The sequence below is a fragment of the Carassius carassius genome, chromosome 16, assembly GCF_963082965.1.
Source record: "Carassius carassius chromosome 16, fCarCar2.1, whole genome shotgun sequence".
NCBI classification, from domain to species: Eukaryota; Metazoa; Chordata; class Actinopteri; order Cypriniformes; family Cyprinidae; genus Carassius; species Carassius carassius.
In genome coordinates this window covers 30,431,462-30,453,035 of record NC_081770.1, presented here as the reverse complement: position 1 = coordinate 30,453,035, position 21,574 = coordinate 30,431,462, and the positions used below count along the sequence as shown (strand labels likewise).

The window sequence follows — 21,574 nt, the reverse complement described above, 5'->3', positions numbered from 1 at the left end:
GCATAGAGCGCAGGCAACAGAGTTCTTTGGAAAAAAGGAGAAAGCGGCACGCCTAGCGTTTTCCACACGACATCATGCAAATGTGGTTTTGTTTTGAAGGAGGAATTGTTTTGAAGGAGGCCTCCCTGGGCTCGTCTGGGAATCAGGAGCCTCATCTGGGCTTAACTGGGGTTTAGGAGCCCTCCCTGGGCTCGTCTGGGATTCAGGAGCTCTCCCTGGGCTCGACAGGGAATCAGGAGCCCTCCCTGGGCTTAACTGGGGTTCAGCAGCCTCTTCTTGGCTTAACAGGAGATTGGGAGACTCTTCCGGGCATAACGGGAGATCGGGAGCCTCTTCTGGGCATAACGGGAGATCGGGAGCCTCTTCTGGGCATAACGGGAGCCTCTTCTGGGTTAAACGTAGGAACAGGAGCCTCTTCTATGCATAGCAGGAGATCGGGAGCCTCATCTGGGAATAACAGGAGATCGGGATGTACAGTACATAATTATTCTTAAAAAACAATTACTATAAATCACCAAAAGGGGTTTTTCATGTTCCAAAGGTTGTAGTATGTTTTTAGTTACAAGGTTGACTTACTACAGGTGACATTTTGCCAATATATCCCTTACTGTACATACAGTACATAATCAATCTTCAAAAGCAATTACTGTAATTGAGCAAAAGTGTTTTTTTTTCATGTTCCAAAGGTTGTAGTACATTTGTAGTAAAAAGACTGACTTAATACAGTTGAAAGTTTGCCAATATCACCCTTACTGTAAGTACAGTACATAATTAATCTTAAAATACAATTACTGTAAATCACCAAAAGGGTTTTTTCATGTTCCAAAGGTTGTAGTGAGTTTGTATTTACAAGACTGACTTACTACAGGTGAAATTTTCCCAATATCTCCCTTACTGTACATACAGTAAATAATTATTCTTAGAAAACCATTACTGTAATTCACCATAAGGGTTTTTTCATGTTCCAAAGGTTGTAGTAAGTTTTTGGTTACAAGACTGACTTACTACAGGTGACATTTTGCCAATATCTCCCTTACTGTATGTACAGTACATAATTATTCTAAAAAAAAAACAATTTCTTTAAATCACCAAAAGGGTTTTTTCATGTTTAAAATGTTGTAGTACATAATTAGTTACAAAACTAACTTACTACAGGTGAAAGAGGACTTCCATCCAAAAAACAGACCCTCAGGTGGTGGATAGTGGATGCAATTACTATTGCCTATGAGTCTTCTGATCTCCCCTCACCATTGGGAGTCAAGAATCACTCAAAATGCAGTATGGCGGCCTCCAAGGCCTTCTTGTTAGGTGTGTCCATGCAGGACATCTGCAATGCAGCTGGACAGTCCACACCCCTCACATTCATCAGATTTTATGGTTTCGATCTGTGAGCCACCCCCAGCTCTTCTATTCTCTTGCCTAGGATGTGCTCCTTTTATACACACTAGGCAGGGACTTGCAAGTCTGGCAGCGTGGGCATTCTCAATCCCATAGCATTTTCGGGGGACGGCTCAAGTTCCTGAAGGGGAACGTCCCAGGTTACGTATGTAACCATGGTTCCCCTGAAGGGAACAAGACGCTGCATCTCAAGGCCATACTTCCGGCATCCCTGCAAGAGATCACTTCATTCCTAGAAGCTGACGCTCTATCCACCTCACATTTTTTTATAGCTTCCTGGTCGCTACGTCACCACCTATTATGTCAAGCCCATTCATTGGACTAATTACGCATGTTATTCAGAGCCGGTCACGTTGAAGGGCGTTCCTATGGTGTTTTCGGACGCAGCGTCTCGTTCCCTTCGGGGAACCATGGTTACATACGTAACCTGGGACGTTTTTGTTCATGGAGGTGATTCAGAAAAAAACTGCATTAGGTATATCAGCAATGCCTCCAGAGCCTATTGCAAGCTATGTATTTGGACCCCACCATGTAATAAAAATAAAAACCCTCCCTCCGCTGGAATTTCTCTTTCGATGCGAGGACGCACTATCCCGGGAGGAGGCGAACTGTTACATTCATGGACTTTGTGTTACATTACCTCCCTTGTGTTTAAAACCCTGTCTCTTGAGTTCCTCCTTGTCCGCGATTATCCATTATACTTCTGTCAATGTTACGTCTGTTCATGTTATTGATGTTCATTAAACTCCTCTTTTGATTTATGATCCTCCTCGTTCGTCTGACTCCCACGCCAGCATACGCAGTTTTTAACAGCAGCCATATACCAGGAAGTTTTAGAGCACTTTATGCTTCCTGCTGCTGACCAACTTTATGGAGATGCAGACTTCATTTTCCAACAGGATATGGCACCTGCACACAGTGCCAAAGCTACCAGTACCTGGTTTAAGGAACATGGTATCCCTGTTCTTAATTGGCCAGCAAACTCGCCTGACCCTAACCCCACAGAAAATCTATTGGGTATTGTGAAGAAGAAGATGCGATATGCCAGACCCAAGAATGCAGAAGAGCTGAAGGCCACTATCAGAGCAACCTGTTTTTACTGAAGTATAAGAAATATAAATATTACATAAAATAAGCATATTTTACATAAAATATGGTACTTTTAGAGCTTAAAAATAATAATTAAGGCTGGTAAGCGATACAATTTTCTCATCTAATTAATTACATGATGTGGTGATTAATTTATCTAATTAATCACACATCAAGTTTGAGGAAATTACTCTGTAAAGATCATTTGAAGTCATTGTTGTGCAAAGCATCAAACAGAGATTAGAAAAAGTAGGTTCAGCAAGAAATATTGATGAAATTTATTACATATACTCTTTTGGACCATGTGAGTAAATGATGACAGAATTGTCATTTTTGGTTTGGTGAAAAATAACTTTAATAATTTATTTTCTTAATTTTATTATTATTACTATGAAAATATTACATTATTTCTTTAATGAAATGATACTCTAAATAATAAAATAAAACTTTACATTTGATTCGTTCAAATGGCTGATTCATTCAGGAGTGGAGTAAATGGTTCTTTATGAATGGTTCATTGAATCATTAGGTTTGTTCGAGTTGAAGCGGATCATTACCATCAGACCAATCGCTGTGTGACATCAAAGTACCGCAAGAGCTAAGAGAGCGGATGACTCCTTGTGCTTTTGAATCACTCTCATGGTACTTGGATGTCATACAACAATCGGTCTGTGCAGCGCCACTTCAAAGCCAACAGGACTTCGACCAATGGTTCAATGCGCCAAATTGTTCACCAAATTAGCTCAAAATGTGGATTAAGAAATTACATGCCGCTGTGGGTTGCTCGGGGATGAACAGTTCTAATTTGTCTGTATATTTTGGTTGCAAAATATACAATATTAACTTATTAATGAACTGTTGTATAATATGAGTATCACATTTGCACTAGTGTGATATTGTACTTAGCCTACAGCTCGTGTGATATTACTAATTTATGTGACATAAAATATGAGACGAAATTTCTAACAGGGGCATTTTGTCCCATATCCTGAATTTTAGGGATATTTTCTAGGCTTCATCATGCAGTACGTTGTTGCCCTGCCTCATATTAGTCATCAATCGACTGTATGAAATGACAGATGATCCACATAGGTCTGGGGCAGGGCAAGTGCGTCAATGTGTTAAATTACCATCCCTAATAATAATAAAAAACACCAAAAACTAAATACAAATTCATACAATTTTATTTTTTATTTTATTGAAGACAGTATTATGACATTTATTGAAAAAACAAATTGGATCACAGCTGCGACCTTCGAAAGACAAATTAAGGGCTGCTGTGTTAAGGATGTTTGAGGATTAAAATAAATGTATGAAATAAAAATAATGAAATTTGCATTGAATTAATTGGAATACTTTGAGCCTTTTATAAAAACCAGCACTGTAGTGTTTTTCTTTAATATCACAGATGCAGTGACTGCTAGAATCTAAAAGTGCTTCTCTCATTACTGCACACCAGTATTAGGCCCAATACCAATTCTACCCCTTTGCCCTTCCCCTTCCCCCATTCTCTTTTGGTTGGAGGGGTAGGGGTAAGGGGAAGGGCCAGATAGCCCGTCAAATGAAGATTTTTCGGGACCACACTTCAAACGAAGGGGTATGAATTATCTCGGCAACATGGCTGCTACAGCGAACAAAAGACACAAAAATGTAAGCTTTTTGGCATAAAGATTTTAACGAAAACTAATCATTTGTTTCATGTTACATTCAGTTATGAGTTCATATTAACGGTCATGTTACTTAAAGAAATGTTTGCAAAAAATCGCTAATATTTGCTAACGTCATATCATTACAGACTGCATGATAGTGCCACAGTATATGTCTGATCAGGGCGATAACTGCCGTAGACATTGATGGGGGCTAATCCCCTCAATAATTAGAAATCGCTAAACCATTTTCTCAAATATTTCTCATAGTAGTGGTTTCCCAATCCTTAGGGGAATATTTTCTCCCCTACCCCTTGACACTCTGTTTCAAGGGAAAAGGGAAAGGGGTAGATGCAGGGGTAGGGGAAGGGGTATAAAATAGTATTGGGATTGGGCCTTAGAGTACAGGATCAAGATCAGGATAAAGACACGAGTCCCTCAGAGATTTCAGCCAAATGAATATTGAGTGCAAATTCCATAGGGACATAGAAATATATAGAAAAATATGAGGTGGCAAGAATGACCTTATATCTCACACTCGAGGTTAAAGACTCACCAGTATGAGGCTAATGGGGACACAATATTGATACAACTATTTCAACTAAAGTAATATGTTTTGCATAATATCTAAGTTAATTATTGTCTAAAACAACCCCTTCAGCAATGTTTGTACCATATTCTTCTTTGATAAAAATAATTAACTTTTATTAAGTGAGTACATTGCAAAATGGATCTTTAAAACAAAAAAACAGGAGTATTTAATAATAAATGAAGAGATTGTGAAAGATTCTCACACTGCTTGGAGATCTTATAGTATCTTAATATGACTTTTACAGCATCTCAATTAAAAGACTTGAATGATATCATATTTTTAAATGTGATGTTTCATAAAAAAATATGTTTATTATCTCTTTTTACTCCAAATAGCATCCTTTTCATATTTTTCATTTATTGAAAAATGATTCTCATTTGCTTCATAAGTCTATAATCATTTTAAATGTGCTTTTTACACAAGTCCATCTTTAGCCCCACTGCAAACTACCACACACCGGTCACAAAATCTAAATTATCAAATAAAATTATTATAATTATAAATCAGTTTTATTGTATGTTTGTAAATACACTTATATACCATTAAAAAACAAAATTTAATATTTATAAAAAAATAAAACACAGATAAATGATTACAAAAATACAACATGGCAAATCTTTCTCTAATTCATGAATAACAGATTTACATGTACTCAGTGACACGAAGACTAGAATATTTTAATCAGTTTGAAGAGTATTTATATAATAGGGAACAATGTTCATAAATGCACCTTTCCCTAATTCAGTGTAATAAAAAGTGATATCCATTATCCAAATATACCTGCCCTCTCAACCTCCCCACAGTCTTAAGCACCAGAGTAATGTCTTAGTTACTGTAATGTTAATCTTAATAATTTAACATTATTGCATGTATAGTACTACAAGATATTTGAAGAATGAAAATGATAAACTAGTTCAGTATCAGGAATCATTTGAGTAGAGAGCATTTCAATTATTTTCTTATCTTGCTAGTTGTGCTGGCAAGTTAAAATCTCTATAGCAGTGATCCTGGTGTATAGAAAAAGGATTGCTCATACAAACACACACAAACACACTCTCAACCTAAACCTTAAACACAGTCTCAGAGATCATTCATGTTCTACACTCTTTGCAGGCTGAGTAACTGCAGTATTGGAGAGGAAGGCTGTGCTGCTCTGATTTCAGCCCTGAGATCAAACTCCTCACACCTGACAGAACTGGATCTGAGCCGTAATAAACCGGGAGACTCAGGAGTGAAGCTGCTCTCTGTTCTACTAGAGGATCCACACTGTAAACTGGAGAAACTATGGTGAGTGTTATTATATTATTGAACACAACAATATGTGTGAAAATACTACCAAACAAAAACATTTCATGTTAAAGGGATGGTTCACCCCAAAATGAGAATTCTGTTATCACTTTACTTTCTTCAAGGCATTTCAAAACAGTGTGACTTTATTTGTGGAAACTAAAAGACATTTCACTATTTTCAATAAAATTTTCAATAATATTTTCAGTCCATCATGGAGTAAGGTGTGTGCCTGTTGCCGATGCATCAGTTGAAGATGTACTTGTTGCGGTTGGTGAACAAATTGGATTTGAAAACATAATTTTTGACTCGCACATGTTTTGGGTATTTCTTTTCGCAAACAGCATGAAGGAAAGTCATACATGTTTTATGTGAATACTGGCAGTCTAAAATGTTATGAGTGCGGAGATATCTGGCATAAGAAACATTTTCGTCCACATAAGAAGCAAGTTGAAATAAATGAAAATGCAAATTAAACTTTAGTTGTTTTACCAACAGAAGAAGTGCAGAGAATCGAAGCAGGGAAATATTAGGCTGATAGAGAAAAAAAATGAGGATTTAAATTGCGATGCTGTGCAGGAGAGGGAATGCAGGCCTATAGTAAGTAAAGTAGTTGAAGAAAATGGTGGAAGAAGTGTTGAAGAAGAGAGGTCTGACGCAAACTGTACTTTTGAAATGGAAAATATAGGACAACAAGGTGAAGATCACTCTTTTGTCTCACAGATAGAGGAAGAAGGAATTGATCATGGAATAGAGGAAGGTGAATAGGATGATAATATGAAATTTCTTCTCAGTGTGGGGATGAACAGCTGTACACTAAAAGAAATCATTGATTTTCTTGATGAAACTTTTGGCAGAAAGTTTGAAGTAAGTGAGTTATTTTCAGAGGTTAACAAGTTTCTAATTTCAGTAATAAAATTACAGAAATCAGTAGGTTTTGATGTACTTAGTAGAAGGAAAAGGTTTAGACTGAAGAAAATCATAACAAAATTAAGGAGAGGAAAATATCCGGCTATAAGACTAATTAAGACTGTCTTATATCACAAAGGGTGAATTTTCTCTTCCATCTAGCATGTCGGGAGTGTGGGGTACGTGAGTGTTTTACGGGTGAAAAGAGCAACTGATTTCCACTTTTCTTGGGAAGTTAGGTTTTTTTGTTTTTGTTTTTTCTTTGCCAGTTTCTTTTTTTATTATTAATTAATTGATTATTTTGTTTGGCCTCGTGGTGGGGTGTGAGAATGGAGGCTCACCTGAGCGGGAGGGATTCCTCTCTTTCACTCCATCATGGAGTAAGGTGTATGCCTGTTGCCGATGCATCAGTTGAAAATGTTGTTGGTGAACAAATTGGATTTGAAAACATAGTTTTTGACTCGTGCATGAATACGGGAATTGTGATCTTCATGAAGAAGCAGTGTTTGGGGACTTCCGGTGGGTAAAAGAAGTGCATGGCCGCATAAATCGCGCACACCTATTCGGTTGGAGATTATTCCAGAAAAATATATTACGTTTTATTTTTTTCAATGATGGAAGGTGAAAAATACAAGGAAAGAAAGAAAGTCTGAACTGAGTAACTTTCGAGACAGAATCAGGAATGACTTGAAAAGGGAGCTAGCGGACATTCGACAGGATATTCACCAGAAGTTAAACAAGGTCGAAACCGATCTAACAAATACAACTGACAGAGTGAGTGATTCCGAGAATCGGATAGCCGATTTTGAAGAATGGTCTGTGGACTTTCGAGAGGCATTGAGCCAGTCACTATAAGCTCAGGAAAGTTAGCAGTCAAAGCTAATGGACATTAGAAGCAAGATCAACGAGCACAAGCATGGCAAATTGGCAGAACCGCCAGGAATTAATTAAGGAGAAGCTACGGAGTTTTCACCAGCCAAGATAAATTTAGAGGTAAAAGAATGGGGAGATAACAGACTGCTAAGTGACTCTGTATTATAGGAGTAAAGAATCGAGTAAGCGAGGAAGTAGTCTGGTTATGGACATCAATGACATATATTTGCGCCAGTGGACAATGTTGAATGCCCTCAATGTGTGGGAGTACCGTTAAAGTCTAGGCTACATGTGGACTATTAAGTCGATTTCAACTTTGCCACTGAGACTATCCTAAGGGCCAGGGTTATCCTAAGCCTTCAATACGAAAATAATTGGCCGACAAATATGTGCAATATATTTTTTTTGGTGTTTCTACATTAAGTGCATAAAGTACATCCTTGAGGATACTATAGTTTGCACTGAAGGGGGGCTCTGGGGGTTAGCTAGACTATTCCCCCTATATTACGAAGTGTTTATTACTTTTTAAATGGAAGTCTACGTTTGTTTTTTGGCTTATCTTTTTTGTTCTGTGAGGTTTTGATTTTGTTCTACAGTTCGAATATAGTTCTGGTTTGGTCACCAACAACGTGTTTTACAAACAGTGTTGCACTGAAGGGGGGCTCTGGTCGTTAGCTAGACTACTCCACCCATATTACAAAGTGTTTATTACTTCAAAAATGGAAGTCTACGTTTGTTTTTTGGTTTGTTTATCTTTTTTGTTCTGTGAGGTTCTGATTTCGTTCTACAGTTCCTATATAGTTCTGGTTTGGTCACCAATAATGTGTTTTACAAACAGTGTTTTGTTAGGGTTTAAATGCAATTTCAGGAATATATGGTGATTACCCTTAATGTAAATGGTTTACACAATCCAATTAAGAGAAGCAAAGCTATAGCAAAGATGAAAAAGGAAATGTTGCATATCATATTTTGGCAAGAAACCAATTTGAACAATGCAGAACATGAAAAATAAAAACTAAGGTTTAATAAGGTATTTTATTCATCCTATAAGAAAGGGAAAAGAAGTGGGGTTGCAATACTAATTTCTAATAATATGAACTTTCAAGTGGTTTCTGAATTCACTGATAGAGAGGGCTGTTATGTTTTAGTTTAGGGATTTCTAGATAAGAAAGAAGTTACACTAGTTAATGTGTATATAGCCCCTGAGCAGGACAATTCCTATATTAGAGTAATTTTTCAGTTAATTGCCTCTGAATCTTCTGGGGTTCTAATATGCAGAGGAGACCATAATACTCAAATAAAACCTTAACTTTATTCCTCTAATGCAATGAAGAAATTCACATCTAGAGGAGGGTTAACTAAAAAACTTTTGATAGAAATGGGAGTGGTTGATGTTTGGAGGGATTTCAATCCAACTGATAAACTATTCACATTCTACTCTGCAATCAAAATGTTCATTCAAGAATCAATTACTTCTTTATTAATTAATCAGATAGACACATAATTACAGATTGCAAGATAGGAGTCAGATATATCTCTGATCATTCAGCTGTTTACTTGACTCTGCATTTAGATAATAAAAAGAAGGATATGTTGTGGCGACTCAATGCAAGCATTTTGAATGATAGTACATGTAAGGAATACGTCCAGAAAGAACTGGCAAATTATATGGATAACAACAATGGAGAATTATCGCCAAGTTTCCTGTGGGATGCTTTAAAATCAGTGATCATGGGGAAGCTCATAGCTCTCACATCTTATAAAAGATATTTTATTTTATATTTTATAATAACAAGAATTACATTTAAAACACTGCAGCTACCTAAAGAGAAAGGGGGTAGATCACTACCATGCTTTTCAGACTATTTCAAAGCTGTCCAGCTAAGATCTTTAGCATGTTCAGAATATATAGCAAAGTGGAAGGATTTGGAGATATCTCAACTTGTTATACCACTGTAATCAGTACTTGTTAGCAAAATCTTATATCAACAATATTTTAAATGTTTAAACCAGTGGACTAAAGTTCCCTTCAGAATCTGGTTTAAAGAATGCAAATCAACATTACTTGTAGGACAATCTAGGCTACTAAAATGGGTTGCTTTCTCTAGGCTACTAAATTGAATTGCCCTTCTTTATGTGGAGAGCTTAAAATAGGAACCATTAATGTAAATAGAGGGAGGGAAAAAATAAAAGGACAGTTCTATCTAAATATATACAGACAAAAAAAAACATTAATATTGCTTTTATACAGGAAACTCATAGTGATCAAGGTGAGATATACTGGAGAATGTGGTGGGATGGAGAAATATTTTCTTTAATCATGGCTCTAATTTAAATTGAGCATCGCTTTTAATCCATATTGCTGTGTATATTGCCTGGTGGTTTACGTCTTTTTTCATCGGTTGCAGGAGCGAAATATTAAGCATATTTGCAGCAGCATTTATACATCTGTGTTCATACACCTGGAGCAATAAGCAGCTAGAGTATGGAATCGCTCTGAGGACTCGCCGAAAAGACCATGAGTGTCAGGAGAAAGCAGGCTGGATTCAGATGCGGGTAAACTCAAGGCTTTATTCGAAACAGAGGAGAAGAGTCACGGTTCACAGGTTACACTCGCAGTGACAGGATGAGTAGCAGATGAGTCACGTTTCACTCGCAGTGACAGGATGAGTAGCAGATGAGTCACGTTTCACAGAAGTACGTATGACCGCCGGACCGGAGGGATGAACAGCTGGAAGCTACTAGGAGCTCAAGGCTTGTAAGAACAAGGGCAGAGGAATCAACTAAACACACTGGAGCCTGAGGACAAGACACGACAAGGTGAGTTCAAAGAGCTGCTAGATGATCGGAGCTATTGGTATGAATAACAACAGTCTGACAATAGACAGAGAAACACAGGGAATAATAAAGGGGAAAAAATTAGAAGGACATAGAGAACAGGTGGCGAGCAATTAAGGTTAACAACGGGGAAACAAGGGAGGCGGGGAAAACACAAACAGGCAGACGCGGTGAGCTGTCAAACCATCCCAACACACACACACACCAAAAAGACAGGTGATTAGCCCCGAGACCCGACAGTACCCCCCCTCCCAGGAGCGTCACCTGGCGCTCTAGGAAGGGGCCTACCTCGATGCCGCCGGAAGTCCTCAATCAACGAGCGGTCCAGAATGTCCCGGGACGGCACCCAACACCTCTCCTCTGGACCATACCCCTCCCAGTCCACAAGATACTGAAACCCCCTGCCGCGGCGCCGCTCATCGAGTAATCTCTTAACCGTATAGGTAGGAGATCCATCCACAAGATGAGGGGGTGGGGGGGTGGGGCGACTGCAAGCAGGATTAAGGGGGGAAGAGAACACAGGCTTGACCCTGGAAACATGAAACACCGGGTGAACCCGACCAAGAGTAGGAGGGAGCTTGAGCCTGATCGCCACCGGACTAACCACCTTGGTGATGCGGAAAGGCCCAATGAATCTGGGTGCCAGCTTACGAGAAGGCGTCCGGAGAGGCAGATCCTTGGTAGAGAGCCAAACCCGTTGACCACACACATAGGTAGGAGGAGAGGACCGGCGACGATCAGCTGCAGCCTTGGTTCTGTCAGAGGTTTGGACCAAAATCCTCCTGACTCTCTCCCAGGTGCGACGGCAGCGCTGGACGAAAGCCAGGGCGGATGGAACCGCTGCGTCGGGTTCCTGGGATGGGAACAGAGGTGGATTATAACCAACAGCACACTCAAAAGGGGACATACCTGACGCGGCCGCAGGAAGGGTGTTATGGGCGTATTCTGCCCAGGAGAGCTGCTGACACCAGGAACTCGGATTATTGGATGCTAGACAGCGGAGCATTCTTCCTAGATCCTGGTTGGCCCGCTCACACTGCCCATTGGTCTGAGGATGAAAACCAGATGACAGACTAGCAGAGGCCCCAATCTGTCTACAAAATTCCCTCCAGAACCGGGAGACGAACTGGGGACCCCTATCTGAAACAACATCCACCGGTAACCCGTGGAGACGGAAGACGTGATCCACCACCAGTTGGGCGGTCTCCCGGGCGGAGGGTAGCTTGGGCAGGGGAATAAAATGAACCGCTTTGGAAAAGCGATCCACCACCGTGAGAACTACAGTGTTTCCCTTCGAAGGAGGAAGCCCAGAGACGAAATCAAGGGCAATGTGTGACCAAGGACGGGAAGGGATAGGGAGAGGATGCAGTAGACCATCAGGAGGGCGATTGACAGGCTTACTTTGGGCACATGTGGGGCAGGCCAACACAAACTGTCTAACATCCGCGGCCATAGTAGGCCACCAAAAACGCTGTCGGATGGCAGGCAACGTTCTCCGAATACCTGGATGGCAGACTAACCTGGATGAGTGACCCCACTCAAGGACCTCAGAGCGCAGCGCAGCCGGCACCGGCAACCTGCCCGCCGGACACTCTCCCGGCACCTGCACCCCTCGACCGGCCTCCTCAACTCACTGCTCGATACCCCACGAAAGAGCCCCGACCACCACCCCCTCAGGAAGGATGGCCTCGGCCGCAAACTCCCCTCCCGGAGCACCGAACAGGCGAGAGAGGGCATCAGGCTTGGTGTTCTTTGATCCCGGCCGGTACGAGAGGGTGAAGTTGAATCTGGCAAAGAAGAGCGCCCAGTGGGCCTGACGCGAGCTCAGCCTCTTGGCCGAACGGACGTATTCAAGGTTCTTGTGATCCGTCCTGACCAAGAAGGGCTGCGCTGACCCCTCTAACCAATGACGCCACTCACCCAAGGCCAATCGTACCGCCAGCAGCTCTCTGTTGCCGATGTCATAGTTACGTTCTGCAGGGCTGAGACGACGAGAGAAGAATGCACAAGGATGAACCTTCCCATCATGGAGGGAACGCTGAGATAGAACTGCGCCAACCCCAACGTCCGAAGCATCAACCTCGACAATGAACTGGGCCTCCGGATCTGGAACCATCAGAACAGGTGCAGAGACAAAACGGGACTTTAAAATGTCAAAGGCTACCTGCGCCTCCCGGTTCCACCTGAAGGACACCTTAGTGGAGGTTAAGGCTGTCAGCGGTGCAGCGATCTGACCAAAATTCCGGATGTAACGCCGGTAGAAGTTGGCAAAACCCAGGAAACGCTGCAGAGCCTTCCGGGAGTCAGGGACCGGCCACTGGGCAACAGCTTCAATCTTAGCGGGATCAGGCTTGATCCCCTCCGTAGAAATAATATGGCCAAGGAACGTAACAGACTCAGCGTGGAATTCGCACTTCTCCGCCTTGACAAACAACTGGTTCTCTAGTAACCGCTGGAGAACCCGTCTGACATGCTGGGTGTGTAATTGGAGAGAAGAAGAAAAAATCAAAATATCATCCAAATACACAAAGACAAATTGATTAATCATGTCACCCAACACGCTGTTGACGAGTCCCTGGAAAACGGCTGGAGCATTGTTCAGACCAAACGGAAGAACCAAGTACTCGTAGTGTCCCGAAGGGGTGTTAAATGCCGTCTTCCACTCATCCCCCTCCCGAATGCGCACCAAGTGGTAGGCGTTGCGCAGGTCTAACTTGGTGAAGACCCGAGCTCCCTGTAATAAATCAAAAGCAGAAGACATTAAAATTAGGGGGTACCTGTTCTTGATAGTAATGTCATTCAAACCTCTGTAATCAATACAAGGCCGCAGGGAGCCGTCCTTCTTCTGAACAAAGAAAAACCCTGCACCAGCGGGAGAGGAGGAATGGCGGATGAGCCCAGCCTGAAGTGACTCACGTATGTACTTGTCCATGGCCTCTCTCTCAGGACCTGAAAGGGAATATAAACGACCCTTAGGCGGAGAAGAGCCCGGGAGGAGATCAATGGCACAGTCGTAAGGGCGATGCGGAGGTAGCGAGGTGGCCCGGGCCCTACTGAAGACCGCCCGAAGATCATGGTACTCCGCCGGAACACCAGTCAGGTCAGAGGGATCCTCCTGAGGAACACAAGACACAGAGACAGGACAAAAAGCAGCACCCAAACATGACACGTGACAAGACTGACTCCAGGCTAAAACAGAATTACTAACCCAATCAATGTGGGGATTGTGCTTGTGCAACCATGGGTGTTTTAATTAAAGGAGCCTTAGGGGAATCAATAATAAACAGTTCAATCCGCTCATGATGACTGCCAGCAATATGGAGGTCTATCTTAGGAGTGACGTGGGTGATGGTGGTAAGGGGACGGCCAGCTAATGACCATGCTGAAACGGGACTAACTAAAGGAACAAGTGGGATTCTCCAACGTTGAGCAGAGGCAGCATCAAGGAAGTTCCCCTCAGCCCCTGAGTCCACAAGGGCGAGTCCAGTGTGTAAACGACTCTGGAAGGAGAGTTGGAACGGCAGCTGAGTGCGTGCTGCAGGAGAGCTTGAGCTGAGAACCGTGCCCACCAGGACTCTCCGCCTCACTGGTGGGCCCTGGCTTTTAACGGACACTGAAGGGCAAAGTGGCCTCCCTTGCCGCAGTATAGACACGCCCCCGACGACAGACGCTCCTGCTTCTGCCGTGGTGTAAGCCGTAGACGACCCAACTGCATGGGCTCCTCTTCCGAGGGCTGTCGGCCGGCTGAACTGGCAGAGGAGGACTCTAGGTGGCGCCACGGGGCGGGTGTTTGCCGTTGTTGGCGGCGCCGGCTAAGACGTCCCTCAATGCGGAGCGCGAGACTAATGAGCCTATCTAATTCCCGCGGGAGCTCTATGGCCGCGAGTTCATCCGAAATGGCGAAATCCAACCCCTCGAGAAAACGAGCGCGCAGCGCGCTCTCATTCCAGCCGCATGCCGCAGCTAAAGTCTGGAACTGGATAGCATAGTCAGTGACGGAGCTCCTCCCCTGAGACAGTCGTGATAACTGGGCCGCTGCCTCGTCACCCTGAGCAGAGCGATCAAACAATTTGGCCATCTCTAGACTGAAATCCGCGAAAGTGGCACAACAGGGAGCCCGCAATCTCCATACGGCGATTCCCCATTCGCGGGCACGGCCTGAGAGGAGTGTAAGGACATAAGCCACCTTGGTCTCTTCATTTGCGTAACGCCGGGGCTGCAGAGAAAACACCAGCGAGCATTGGGAGAGAAACGCTTGACAGGCGTTAGGATCGCCATCGTAGACCGGCGGATTGTTGGCATGGGGTTCGGACTCGTGTGACATACTGGTGTGAGGAACGGGCCCCCGGCTCGTTGCCCCTCGCTGAAGATCGTCCACCCGTGTGAGGAGTTCGGAGACTCGGGCACTGAGAACGTCCACATCCTGCGCGGTGGTGTTGAGCTGGGTGGCATGCTGCCCTAACAACACTCCCTGTTGAACGAGAGCCGAGCGAAGCGGATCAGATCCCGCTGAATCCATAATCTGTTCAGACTGTTCTGTCAGGAGAAAGCAGGCTGGATTCAGATGCGGGTAAACTCAAGGCTTTATTCGAAACAGAGGAGAAGAGTCACGGTTCACAGGTTACACTCGCAGTGACAGGATGAGTAGCAGATGAGTCACGTTTCACTCGCAGTGACAGGATGAGTAGCAGATGAGTCACGTTTCACAGAAGTACGTATGACCGCCGGACCGGAGGGATGAACAGCTGGAAGCTACTAGGAGCTCAAGGCTTGTAAGAACAAGGGCAGAGGAATCAACTAAACACACTGGAGCCTGAGGACAAGACACGACAAGGTGAGTTCAAAGAGCTGCTAGATGATCGGAGCTATTGGTATGAATAACAACAGTCTGACAATAGACAGAGAAACACAGGGAATAATAAAGGGGAAAAAATTAGAAGGACATAGAGAACAGGTGGCGAGCAATTAAGGTTAACAACGGGGAAACAAGGGAGGCGGGGAAAACACAAACAGGCAGACGCGGTGAGCTGTCAAACCATCCCAACACACACACAAACCAAAAAGACAGGTGATTAGCCCCGAGACCCGACAATGAGAACATGAGACCAGCATTCTCGTGTAGGCATTTCAACAGAGGTTCGCTGTATTTAGAGGTGAAATATCAATGTCACTTGTGTTTATTTCTAAGGTTGATGTTGCATTGTTTGTGTGAGCGAGCGGTTGAGATGAACGCAGCATCAGAAGCAGTGCTTAATTTGTAAATTGCGAGGTCCCGGAACAAAGCGGGGTAACGGATCCGGCATGTGATTACAGGAGGGAGAGGTAACGGAGTCGGATTCGAGAGGTAACGCATTCGCTCAATCACATTGCTTGACCAGTTTAAGTGATTTTAAGAGCATGCATCAGTTGCATTAAGGGTCTGTAAGGTCATGAAAATGCCATGCGATTTTAAAACAACAATTTCCAGGCCTAAAAACGTTTTGAAAAAGTTGTGGAATTTTATTTTTCAAATCTCTGTGTAATAGTTATATTTAATCAGGTCCTACATTTCTGTGGTTTTAAAAATTCTCGCAGCTTTCAAGTTTATAATGAGGTAAATCCCTGCATTTATTCAACATAGCTTGTAGGTTTGAATAATAAAATAAATCCACACAAACAAGATTCAATCAGTCATTCAGAACCATAAACTCTCTCGGACCGCGCTTCACATTAGCACATCTTGTCTGCACTTCAGCGACTTGCTGCAAGCTGCGATACAAGACTCACTCGCATTTAGATCAGGGCAGCTGACAGAACTGTCACTTGACTTGATTAATCGGGTAATTGTTGCATTGTCACAAAAAAAAATTATAATTTGCACACCGTTTAAGTATTTTAAGCCATTCGCTACTCACGCTCCACATGCTGTATTAGGCTGTGTGTCCTCACAGTCACATCCAAAGCTCGTGCGTATAAAGCAGCCTCGCGAGTATTAGCCTATATAAGAGTTATTTTTTGTAGTTTGTTGAGTTTAAGCAACCAAATACACATAAAATGATTTCTGATGGTTGTTGACAAATAAAACAGTTTCGGCACACTCTACTAAAATACAGGGGGGGAAAGGAAAAAAAGGGGAGGGAAAATCAAATATTAAACAACACTGTGTCGTCAGTGTTTGTGTTGTATCAGACACGTAACATTAGGCTATATGAAAAACAAGCTCAAATGGAGTTAACAAGGTCTTTGGCCGGCGAACGAGGAGATCTGTGTTTTGTCCACATCTGAGGCAAGTGCAGCGCATTATATGCTATCATCACCTTTTACAGGCTATATAAAGTTTATTGTTGCTATATGGGCGCTTAGTTTTTCTTGTTGTTTAGTAAACTGTGCCAGTGTCTCTGTCTCATGATATAAATGATAAAGCGCTTATGCACAGGATATTCAAAACGTACAAAAGTATATTGGCTAGATGGCAAAAAACGTACTTCTCCAGTCTTCAAACAAACAAAGACATTAGCCTTTACAGACATAGTGTTTGAGTAAAGAAAATGCTCTACTATTCAAACAGTTATTTGTTTACCCTTGCTTTGCGGATAAGCTGAGATCTGTCTCCAGGCTGTGCGTGCGCGTCAATCTGAGTGAAGGCGGGGTGAAGTGACGAGGTTTCGCTTAGAGCTTGAGGATCCAATGGTTTAATGAAGTTTTACTGACAAGCTCTTTTAAATACTTATCATTGGTTAAATATTTGTAAAAACCCTCTGATTTAAAATAATAATAACGAATTATAATAGAGATATGAACTTTGGTTAATTTTTGACGCCACATATCTGTCTGCCATACGGAAACGCCACCCCTGGAGGAGGGGGATTCGCCAAAATGAGGTGCCGGATCCGATTTCGGAACAAATTAAGCCCTGGTCAGAAGCCCGTGCTATGGCTATATATCGCTCTATGGCTTCTATATGCCTGTATTAACATGATATCAATAGCCACGTTTACATGTATTTTATTTTGTCATTGAGATTTAAAGATTCGTTGGACTGTTTACATGAGACGTTATCTAATCCGATATGGTGTTTAGATGTGCTCGTGCTTTGGATTCTGGGACATGCTAAGTGGCCTACAATGAAATACAAATTACCAGGGAAAATGTTTGCAATTGCAAAAATATTTTTAATAACTGCTCGCACTTGCTTGGAACACGATCACATACACACTATGGCCGTCTTCTATCTTACCTCACTAGCGGTGTAGTTGGGGCCATTTCTTTTACAGTCTCTTCATTGGAAGCAGTCTCTATCACTTTTCGTTTACAACTCATGTAATTGTGAATTGTAATTATATATGCTTATAATGGTTCTGTTCTGTACCCCAGGGGGCTTTGTCTTGCTGCTCTCCCTGCTCTGTCCAAGCACGGCTGAATGGACAGGCGTGTGGAGTGTTGCCCAGAACATAACCATACCGCCAACACTAACTGTTTGCAATATATATAATTGTCATAAATATACTTGACGGAACTGGTCCTGATTGAAGTGGGATTATTGCTATTCTTTTTGGGAAAAATATAAATATGACTGTTGTTTCTACGTGTGAGATAGAAAAAGGTAGGGCTTTAGCTGTTCGTGTTGAGATAATGAGTTTAATGTTTGTTTTTATTAACATATACGCCCCAAATAATGGATCAGAGAGAATAGGGTTCTTTAGGAAAGTGAATGATAGTTTAAATGTTTTTGATAAGGGTACAATTTTGGTTTTAGGCGGTGATTGGAATTACACCTTCGATTTTACTCTAGATTGGAATGGAGAGGAACCTTGTCCTTCTTCAGTTAGTATTTTAAGCAATACTATTAGGGATTATGATCTACAAACCCGATTCCAAAAAAGTTGGGACACTGTACAAGTTGTGAATAAAATTAGAATGCAATGATGTGGAAGTTTCAAATTTCAATATCTTATTCAGAATACAACATAGATGACATATCAAATGTTTAAACTGAGAAAATGTATAATTTTAAGGGAAAAATAAGTTGATTTTTAATTTCATGGCATCAACACATCTCAAAAAAGTTGGGATGCAGTACATATAAGGAACAGCTGGAGGACAATTTTGCAACTTATTAGGTCAATTGGCAACATGACTGGGTATAAAAAGAGCATCTCAAAGTGGCAGTGTCTCCCAGAAGTCAAGATGGGCAGAGTATCACCAATTCCCCCAATGCTGCGGCGAAAAATAGTGGAGCAATATCAGAAAGGAGATTCTCAGAGACAAATGGCAAAGAGTTTGAAGTTATCATCATCTACAGTGCATAATATCATCCAAAGAGTCAGAGAATCTGGAACAATCTTGGTGCGTGATGTTCAAGGCCGGAAAACCACTGTGGAAAAGTGGAAAATGGTTCTGTGGTCAGACGAATCAAAATTAAACGAATCAAACATTCCTATTCCTAAACTTGAGCAACTTTTCTCCTCAGTCCCCAGATGTTTGCAGACTGTTATAAAAAGAAGAGGGGATGCCACACAGTGGTAAACATGGCCTTGTCCCAAGATGTGTTGATGCCATGAAATTTAAAATCAACTTATTTTTCCCTAAAAATTATACATTTTCTGTTTAAAAATGTGATATGTCATCTATGTTGTATTCTGAATAAAATATTGAAATGTGAAAGTTCCACATCATTGTATTCTGTTTTTATTCACAATTTGTACAGTGTCCCAACTTTTTTGGAATCTGGTTTATATATATATATATATATATATCAGTGGCGGCTACTGGTCTGTCAGAGAGGGGAAGCTCATTTTCGGCCTACATCCTAAAATTGTCTATTTATTTAAAAGTAAATTCTGCCCTACGTTCCTTTTCAAGAAAATGGTCTGTGACCCTGTCGTACCAACTAGGAGTCTTTTCAAGTGACTTGACCAGTGTCCTCTCAATGGCCAGCAGAGCTAGGCTGCTTAAACGGCCTTGGCCCATTGTGTTTCGGGTGTAGGACTTGAGTCGCTTTAAACAGGAGAAGCTCCTTTCTACACCTGCAGATGTAGCTCCAATTGTTGCCACTAATGAGAACAGTTTGTAAAGCTGAGGCATTGCACTGTCCAACTCCATGTCTTTAAAGAACACCAAGTAATCACACAGCTTTCCCCTGTTACCCTGCAAGTCCTGATCTGAATACAGGACTTGAAGTTCTGACCTCAGTCTTCCTGAATCAAAGTGATGGCCATAACTTTTCAGGACACTTTGGAAGGCCTCCTCTGGAAATACCTGTCTCATGTCATCAAATTTCCCTGGATTGACTAATTCTAAGAAGAGCATGCTTTCCAAATTTGAAAAACGTCGAGGAATCTGCTCCAAGATGTTATCAAGGATGGCCATGTACAGATTTCTGTATCGCACTTGGGGAACCTGCAATTGGGTCAGATGGCGCTTTCTCATGGGCTCATCTTGTGGGTCTGATGTGAGATCTGCTGTTTTTGCATAAATGGCTTGGAAAGCCCTCTCTGACCTCTTCTCTTTGACAAATGCTAGAAGAGATTCAATTCTGTTCTTGCAGTAAAGAACATCCATCGCCCTCTGCTGGACAATATCAAAGACCACATCAGTCTCAGAGAAGATTTGTTCATATGTGTACAACATGAACACAAACTCAAAATCCTCGAGTTTCCTCACAAAGCCTTTGGCACAATCCAGTGTATCATCATCCATTGTTGTATCTGCAATGATGTTCTCAAATGTCTGCAGGAGGCCATCATAATTGTTTGCCACAGTGCTCACTATCCGTGATGTGAAATTCCATCGAGTAGGAGCGTTTCTGGGCAACCTTGAACAGCCTGCAGACTCCAGAAAAGATGTCCTCTTTGTGGATTTTGAAAAAAATGTGGCAAATCCAGAGAGTGATGCAAAAACAATTCTGCACTCAGGCAAGCATTTAGCCCCCTGTGACAGCACCAGATTCAGTCGGTGTGCATAGCAATGCACAAACATTGCACTGGGGGCTATTGCTTTCACTTTGGCCTGCAGACCATTGAGATCTGAAGCCATGACAGCAGCCCCATCATAGGTCTGTGCCACAAGCTTGTCCTTAAAATTGTAGCCCTGCATGTTCTCATTTAATATTTCAAAAACGGACTGGGATTGGATCAAAAAATCCAATAAAGCGCTCCTGAACTTTACCTGCACTATCCACATAGCGAACAATGACAGAGAGTTGGGCACGGCAGGATATATCAGTTGTTTCATCCACCTGCCATCCAAAAAAGGGAGCATCCTGAATTTCATCTCTGATCTGATCAGAAACGGTGGCTGCAAGAGCAGAGATCAAATAATTTTGAATAGTATGGGACATACCAGAAAACACAGTTGAGGACTCGAATTGTGTGGACAGGACAGAGTCATATTTAGCTAATGTTTCTGTGAACTCTCTGTAATTCCCCTTGTTGGATGATTCACTACTCTCATCATGTCCCATAAACGACAGCTCCTGCCGGCCAAGCAAAGATGTCACATCAATAAGGCGGTTTAGGAAGGGCCTGTTTTGTTTGACTATTTCATTATGTTTAGCCACTTGAATGCGAGCACCTTCATTTATTGCATGCTCAACCCTGATCCTGCCCATGCAACTTAATCTTGCACATGCACTCACATGTTCATTGCTCTTTTCATGTCTTTTATATGCCCTGTCAAAGTTAGACAGATCTCCAAACCCCACCTTTGACCAAACAACACATCCATGAGATGGTTTCATCAAGAGGCATGGCCAGCAGTACATTTTATTTGTCACAGTACTTCCAGTCAGCCAGCTAACTTTGTCATACCAGGAGAGCTGAAAAGACCTGTTATTTTTCCCTATCTTTTGCACTAAATCAATCTTAGGTGTTGATCTGCCCTGCTGTTTAATTCTAAGTTTTTCCTCGTAAGGAACACTTTCAAATGGCTTCGCCAAAATCAGGTCGACAATATTAGCACCGTC

At 42.1% G+C, this 21,574-nt stretch overlaps 1 protein-coding gene across 1 annotated transcript in view; it reads left to right on the top strand.

Annotated features, from left to right (window-relative positions):
* LOC132160094 (NACHT, LRR and PYD domains-containing protein 3-like) overlaps nucleotides 1–21,574 on the top strand; it is a 274,868-nt gene that overhangs the window by 112,065 nt on the left and 141,229 nt on the right. The window contains exon 10 of the mRNA XM_059569808.1: nucleotides 5,839–6,012. Coding sequence (XP_059425791.1) covers nucleotides 5,839–6,012 — 174 coding nt within the window. The remainder of the gene's footprint in view (nucleotides 1–5,838; nucleotides 6,013–21,574) is intronic.